Below are 8,100 nucleotides of genomic sequence, written 5' to 3'. Positions count from 1 at the left end.
ATGGCTTATGCTGCTGTAACTTCGCTTAAAGGAACACTCTATCTACACTTCTTCCAATCACAACCACACTTGCCTCTTCAACACAAACAAGAGATAGTTAATTCTCTCCATGAAAATCTTGGTTTCCTCCAAGAAATTCTTGAGAAATCTGAGATCGCTGCCTATGACAATTCGGCGATGAAACGTTTAGAGGCAGAGATGAGAGATGTAGCGTTCAAAGCGGAAGAAAGGATTGAGATGGAATTGAGTAGCATATATCTTCTTCAATCAAGCAGTATAGAGGAGGCAAGGCTTGATGGAATCTTCAAGCAAGCAGTAAAACAGACTGATTACCTCAAGAAGAAGTTTATTAAGATTCAAAGTAAAGACCAGTTTGCAAAGGGTCCATCAATCCTCGGTAGGATGCGACAAAGAGGACTACTCCTTGGTTCAACATCATCGCAGCCTGCTGATCCAGAACGCGAGAATAATATTACTGTCAGTAAATTTTCTTCCGAAAAAGCTTCAATAAAGTTAGACAGTAGAATGCATGGTTGGATGTGACAAGGAATTCAAGACGATATTGGATAAGCTCACGCAACAATCAGCTGAGCAGCTCCAAGTTGTATCAATCGTTGGCATGGGAGGAATAGGCAAGACCACTTTAGCTGGGGAAGTCTACAAGGATCCATCAATTACCACTTATTTTTACAAGCAAGCATGGGTTACTGTATCTCAAGAGTATACCGTGGTGCAAATGCTCAGATGCCTTATTGCTTGTGTTAGTGCATCAAGTGATGAACACAGCTGCAACGACAAAGGCCGATTAGCAGAAACGTTACGTAAATGCTTGAAGTATCAGAGCTATTTGATAGTGATTGATGATATATGGAGCACTACTGCTTGGGATAGTGTGCAAAGATGCTTTCCAGATGATAATAATGGAAGTCGTATACTATTAACTTCTCGGCTCAAAGAGGTGGCTGAATATGCAAGTTCAGGTAACTTTACCATTAACTTGTCATTCTTAAATGCCAATGAAAGTTGGAATCTCTACTGCAATTTGTATGGTCAAACGAAATTTCTTTCAGTGTTTGAGCAAATTGGTAGAGACATAGTGAAGAAATGTAATGGATTACGTCTAGCTATTGTTGTAATAGCTAGTCTTCTCTCCAAGACAGAGGAGACAGTAGAGAAGTGGAATAATGTTGCAGAAAATGTGAGTAGATATGTAATTGGTTATTCTAATGACGCATGTTCCAGAATACTATATTTGAGTTACAACCAATTACCACACCACTTAAAAGCTTGTTTTCTATATTTTGGACTTTTTCCCGAAGATTATGAGATCAATGTGAAGAAGTTGGCTAGGTTGTGGGCGGCAGAGGGATTTTTGGGGGCAGAGGACCATCAAAATAGAGAGGAAGTGGCCATGGAATGCTTGCAAGATCTTGTTGGTAGAAGTCTTGTTTTTGTTAGCAAACAAAGCTACAATGGGAAAATGAAGACAATAAGAATACATGACTTGTTGCGTGATTTGTGTTTGAGAGAAGCTCAACATGAAAATCTCTTGAATGTAATTGGAGATAAAAAACTTCCATTTTACAAAAAGAAAATCTCTTGTCATTGGATAAGTGCTACATCAGGGTTTGATCTACTTCCTTTGACAAAGTGCTTTCACAAATCACATTCCTTACACTCTCTCTACCCTTATTACTCTGTAAGTGTGGAACATCATCTATTTTCACACTTCAAACTACTAAGAGTAGTAGACATAGTATGTGTATCTTACCAAGGATATGGGGTACTATATGCACTTGCAAATCTTATTCATTTGAGATACTTAGCTTTGAGGCGGTATTCAACAAATGCTTCCACCGAATATTTTGATTTAGAGTTCTTTGAGCATTGGAATATGCAATGCTTTATTGTTTGTGGAGCTGATGCTACATTCCATTCCTTTGAGGTATCTGGAATTTGGAAAATGCCACTGTTAAGAAATATTTGCATTGGACATATTGTTTCATTAGGAACGTTGTCAGTTGTTCATAGAAACTTAGAGAGTATATCTTGGTTAGATCCTACGCTCTGTACAAAGGATCTGTTTACAAGGGTTCCAAGTTTAAAAAAGTTGGAGATTTATAATGGATACAATAGAAACAATCTAGATTGTTTTTATAATTTTGTGCACTTGAGGCAGCTTGAGGAGCTAAGCATTAAAAATTGGCTTGATCTCTGTATTCCATGTTTCGGCATCCCATGGGCAACTGATTTTCTACCAAATCTTAAGAAGCTCAAATTCTTCTGGACTAATTTGAAATTGAGTGATATGAGGCTTATTGGTATGTTGCCAAATCTAGAGATTCTAAAACTGATAGATGCTAGGAAAGACAGAATGTGGGAGCCATTCGAGGAAGGGTTCCGTCAATTGAAAAGATTGGTAATTGAAGATACATTTTTGGAATGTTGGAATGCTGTGGGTGACAATTTCCCTGTGCTAGAATGTTTAGAGTTACGTGATTGCAGGTCTTTGCAAAAGATCCCAAGTGGTTTTGCCGATATCACCACACTAGTGCTGATTCAGTTAAAGTGCTGTCGGGATTCTGTTTTGGCTTCGGCAAAGTTGATTCAAGAAGAGCAGTACAACAACTATGGAAATGCCCTCCTTGTTCCTTCAGAAAATATTAGGGTCTGTTTCTATCCCTCTAATATATTATATGTGTGACCATTTAACATGCACTTACTTCATGCTACTTGAGAATTCTTCATGGCCATCATATCTCATCTGTTTCCTCTTACCTATATAACTGCTGTGTGTTCACCTTTTTTTCTTTTACTTTAAATTTTGCCAATTGCAGACGAAACGTGTAAACAACAGAGGAAGAAATGGATATGGAGGAAGAGAGTGATGTTTTGGTGGATTAGGCAGGTATTTGAATTGACACAATACTCTGTTGCACTGAAATGGCTTCTGCTTCTTGAAAAAAATTTAAAAATTAAAAATAACAAAATACATCATGTATATATGTTGATGAGGAGAATAATATATATTTTGGTTGGATTGTGTATTGGTTGTTTGATATTCAGGATGATGCAACTGTATATATTATATTTTGACAGTGAACCATTTTCCAGTAACAGGGTGGGTGGAGAGTAGAGAGAGAGCAAATATAATGGAGCAAGCTAAGTGTACTGTTATCATATCCATCAACTCATCAACAATACGCAAATACAAAGTTTTCTTTTTTCCATACAAGAGATAGAGAAGAAATAGTTGAGTCTTTTTTACATGACTGATGAAGTATTGTGTGTTTACTAACAGAAAATTGTTTTCTATTTTCTATTTTTCAATTTTTCAGTTTTCATTCTCTGTTTTTCATTTTCTGTTTTCTGTTTAGAAAACTTGTTTATACACTTATTTTTTCAAATTTATTTTTTCAAGTTAACGTTATAAAATTAGCAATAAGTTTAATTTCGATTTATTTTTAGACCTTATATTTAAAATATTTTAAAATATATTTGGTTTAAATAGAATAAATATATATTTTACTTTGAAGTCCAATATATGTAAAAAAAAAAAAAAATTACATTTGATATCCGGACCAAATTTATATATGTATATAACATAAATAAAAATATATTTGAACCAATAACCTATTAAGTTCACACAAAATTTAGTTTAGATAATATTAATATTTTTTGAGCGAATATTTAAAATATGTTTGGATATATTCATTTGAATGACATGTATGTAATATATAATTTTTATTTTGAATTCTAATATAGTAATATATGTGTGAAATTTCGATATCTGATATTTGGACCAAAACCAATAATCAATTGAGTTCAATCAAAATATAAAGCGTGGTATAGATTTCAATTTTTAATTTAGATAATGTGAATGATGTATAATTTTAAGCATAATCAAATAAGTTATGTTTAAATAAATAATGTAAATAGAAAAGATAGAAGATGATGATAAGTAAAAGAAGATGATAATTAATGTAATCATAGTAATGAATAAATATGTAAGTAGATAATGGTGAAAATGTGGTTATAATGACATATAGTCTAATAGATGATAGCTGATTCTGTTTTTCATTTAGAAAACAGTTTTTTATAGTGTTTCAGTTTTCTAGAAAATTGAAAAATTATTTCCTATTTTCAAAATGGAAAGCTATGCTAGTAAACATGTTTTCTGTTTTCTGTTTTCTAGTTTTCAAAATTTCCAGAAAATTAGAAAAAATTTCTAGTTAATAAACGCACAAATTTTGTAGAAGAGATCTTTCTTCTTGAATATAATTAGTAGAAATCCATTTATCAAAGTCCATCTTTTTTAATTTTCTCCTTGTCAACTTTATATATAGACTCTCTCCCTTCTAAACTTTCCCCCTACCAACTCTACAATGCTTTGTCTCCTTTACATTTTTTTTTCAGGTTTTTTTTCCAATTTTTATTTTCTAAAAAGTCGTGGGTTGCACCATTTCCTTCACCAGGCTCTTGTCTTCATCTTTCTCCCCAAATCATCCTTCATCAACAGTGATACTGAATACGTGAGGACCACAAAAAGAAAAGAAGTCTTTTTTTTTGTCATCGAAAATACCCTTTCCTAAAATTGGATTTCATCGGAAGGACCAAGATTGTCCAAAATATGATTGTCTAGTGTGTTAAATGACAAAACAATTGTTTAAGACTAAATTTAGAATTACCACCAAAGATAAGGTCTTTTGGAATTTACTCTTTGAGAAAATAATAATAATAAATTGAAGAGATGAAGATACTCTTGCCTAAAATAAAATTTCATCCAAAGACCATAGACCTCCGTTAAAGTATGGCAGTCTGGAATGTTAAATGACAAAAATGATAATATAATACTAGATTCGGATTTGCAACCAAAGACCAGAGACCTCCGTTGGAATTAATCCATCCATAACATGTATTCTACTTGGCCAAGGTCAAACACAATGTCAATTTTAATCTAGCATTCAGCAATATCAAAGAGAATAAACCAACATCCAATTTAACGATAAAAAAACTAGGCTACATAGTTAAATGTTCAAAACAAACCTATTCAATCTAGATCTGTTTACATTGATCCATAAAATGATTTTACTAAGCCAAACCTATTACCCACTACCTAGTCTATCAACACTAAAATGAAGGATTCACTTTCACACTAAATTTGTTTGAGCAAGGGGTTCAATCTTGGCTTCACTCAAGTCTTTGAGCCTTGTGTATATCTTTTCCAATATGTTGCTACACACCTGGGGTGAGGTGCAAGGCCCACACATAACGTATATCACATTGCCTAGAGGCCTCATGTAAATCCCATCACCTCGGAGCTTTTGAATAAGGTTTGCAGCATAGAGTGACGCGTACCTGCATTTCATTCGCCAAATTCTCGGGAGTTTAAAGAAGATGTTGAAACATTGCAGATTATGTATGAACGAACAAATAGAAACTCTACTTTCATCGGTTCAAATGCAATCAGTCAACCAGAACAAAATCATTGTACAAATTCGAGGATGCGAGTATGCGACATGAAAGAATAATAAAACCACATACCCGGCATTGGAGCCTTCCGCTTGGAGTTCCATTGCACATAAAGTTCCCAACACAACCACCCTACCAACGGCTGGAAGTAAAGAGATCTGCTGAACTAGGTTTTCATCCCACAGCTGTAGAAGTCCCAAAAATAAATAAACCAATTAAATATTCATTGCTACTAGAAAAGCTTTTGTTAGGATCAATTCGCCTTAACGGGTGACCTGGCTCTGATACCACTTATTAGGATCAAGCACTTACCCCTACGCCAAAAACTATAGCTAGTAGCGAAAGAAGGACTTTATTTCCTTATACCGTCACACATTTTCGAGAGGTAGGGTGCTGGACTTGGCCCTTCATGCCTCCACCCAACAATCCCCTAGCCACCGGTGCTGGACTTGGCCTTTCACCGGCCTCTGCCCAACAACTTTAGACAAACATTTTACATCACAGATCAATATACTTTTAAGTACTAAGGATTTTCACATACCTCCTTGAGCAATCTCCCATCACATGTCAAATTAGAATTTGATTTGCAATCTTTAAACCATTTCATGGACTTAACAGCAGCTGTACAGCCAAGAGCGTGTGCACTGTAGGAGTGGCCATGTAAAAGAGCCTTGAGCTGTAATGGGAATTCAGCAACCCGATTATATGTTTACATATACTTGTCAGCTGTCGTGACTATAAGTTTACAATCGAGTGAAGTCAGTAAACTATAATTTGGAACGCAAACCTTTGAATCCCCAAAAAATGCTTCAAAAACAGCTTCTGAGGCTAATGTGACGGCCAAGGGTATAACTCCACCCGTCATTAATTTTGCATAGCAGGCTATATCTGGTTGACACGAAAGTAACTCTGCAGCAGACTGAAAGGAAAAATATACACGGAATAAAAATTGCAACCTCTCAGGGAAGAGAACTAGCAGGACTTATAATACAACAGAAAAACCGTCAAACCTCTCTTCCGAGACGCCAAAATCCAGTAAAAACCTCATCAAATATGACAGGAATCTTTCGACTTTGGCATTCTTTTGTGAGTATCCTTTGAAATAAAGGATCAATCATTTCCATTCCACCAGCTCCTTGAATCACTGAAAAACAATTTAATTATAAGAAATTAACCAAGACATATAAGCAAGCAAAACATTCACTCTTTAACCTTGTAATTTTACTAAGCACTAATCTATATAACTTTGAAATTATAACTTTGATACAAAATGTAGAAATGTTACAGATAAAGGAAAGTTCAAGAAAATAAAAACGAAACGAGCAATATTGACAAATCATAATATGAACATCTTCATTTTAACTCTAATTACTAACTACACAAAAAACGATGCATTTAATTCCAATATACCCTTAGAATGTTATTCAACTTTATTCTCTTTTCTAGTTAAATTTGAAGACCTTGCTTTGATATAAGCAAGTGCATTTATCAATGATACTGGAAATGAAAATAAATCTCTGATGAATACACATCAACAAGACCTTGCCTGGTTCAATAATCAATGCTCCAATAGACATAAATCCTCTCGGATCCAGATTCTCCGTTAACTCTTGTGATATGTATGATGAATACACATCAGCAAGACTTGATACATCCCGCTTTTTATCAAAAATATCATCACGTGACCAGAAACCTGGAAACGAAGCCCAATTTATTTACATGTAAATAAATTAATGACTAAAAGAAACATAATTTATGGATTAATATGCTAGACGACTAGACTCACTCAGATCTTCTACATTGGCATTGTCAGGTTGAATATTCTTGGGAAGGCAAATTGTCCAAACATTGCGACACAAGGAAACTTTTGGTGGATCTAAAAAGTGACCTCTTCCCGTATACCTGGACAATATATTAGATCTAAATATATCAAGAAATACTAAGCGGCATACCTATAGACAATACAACACATACAACCTAATTTCTAATAAAATATGGCCAAACATATCTTTGGACCCTCCAAACCCAACTTAGTAAGGCCCCCTCAAACCATTCACACTCTTAACACCACCACAATAACTCACTAACTCCAACATACCACAACCACCTTCACGAATACCAACAGCCAAGTCACCAAATTCAGGCTCCTCATAGACTAACACTATAGTCCTTCCATCTCCACCCTAACCACTATGTCCCCTCTCTCCTCCCCATCTTGTTCTTTGACTAAGCTCAAAGCAAGGTCCACAACTCAATATAAATATTTTGCCAAAAGGTTTGATTCTGGCAAGTGATATAGAGATGGTGGGAATCAGATTAGTTTTGAAAAGATTTGAATTTAATTCATCATTAGCCCTTTGTTTCAGAATGTAATACATGCATTCACAAATAAGAGAGCACCGTGGGTATCTAGCAGTAAATATATTGACATACAAATAAAGTAAATTACAAAAAGGCTTTCATGCGGAGCATAAGAATGCCAATGATAGGTTTTGAAGGCAAAGCCAGAGAGTAGAATGTTTAAAGAGGCTAGTAAATGCAACATGTTATGCATTCTAAATTGCTTTGTACTTGCTCCTTGCTCCCCCCCCCCCCCCCCCCCCCCCCCCCCCCCCCCCCCCCCCCCCC

At 35.2% G+C, this 8,100-nt stretch overlaps 2 protein-coding genes across 2 annotated transcripts in view; one reads left to right on the top strand and one right to left on the bottom strand.

Moving 5' to 3' along the window:
- LOC115996123 (putative late blight resistance protein homolog R1A-10) lies at positions 1–2,888 on the top strand. The gene is made up of 3 exons (XM_031235265.1): positions 1–477; positions 518–2,668; positions 2,838–2,888. The coding sequence occupies exons 1-3, from the start codon at positions 1–3 to the stop codon at positions 2,886–2,888; spliced, it is 2,679 nt and encodes an 892-aa protein (XP_031091125.1).
- Positions 2,889–4,891: 2,003 nt separating this feature from the next.
- LOC115995629 (bifunctional dethiobiotin synthetase/7,8-diamino-pelargonic acid aminotransferase, mitochondrial) overlaps positions 4,892–8,100 on the bottom strand; it is an 8,170-nt gene continuing 4,961 nt past the window's right edge. The window contains exons 8-14 of the mRNA XM_031234725.1: positions 7,259–7,374; positions 7,019–7,165; positions 6,483–6,616; positions 6,260–6,391; positions 6,014–6,148; positions 5,545–5,657; positions 4,892–5,358 (exon numbers count right to left, since the gene is read on the bottom strand). Coding sequence (XP_031090585.1) covers positions 5,151–5,358; positions 5,545–5,657; positions 6,014–6,148; positions 6,260–6,391; positions 6,483–6,616; positions 7,019–7,165; positions 7,259–7,374 — 985 coding nt within the window. The 3' untranslated portion in view covers positions 4,892–5,150. The remainder of the gene's footprint in view (positions 5,359–5,544; positions 5,658–6,013; positions 6,149–6,259; positions 6,392–6,482; positions 6,617–7,018; positions 7,166–7,258; positions 7,375–8,100) is intronic.

Source organism: Ipomoea triloba, chromosome 11 (assembly GCF_003576645.1).
Source record: "Ipomoea triloba cultivar NCNSP0323 chromosome 11, ASM357664v1".
NCBI lineage: Eukaryota > Viridiplantae > Streptophyta > Magnoliopsida > Solanales > Convolvulaceae > Ipomoea > Ipomoea triloba.
This window is presented reverse-complemented; position numbering and strand designations above follow the sequence as displayed.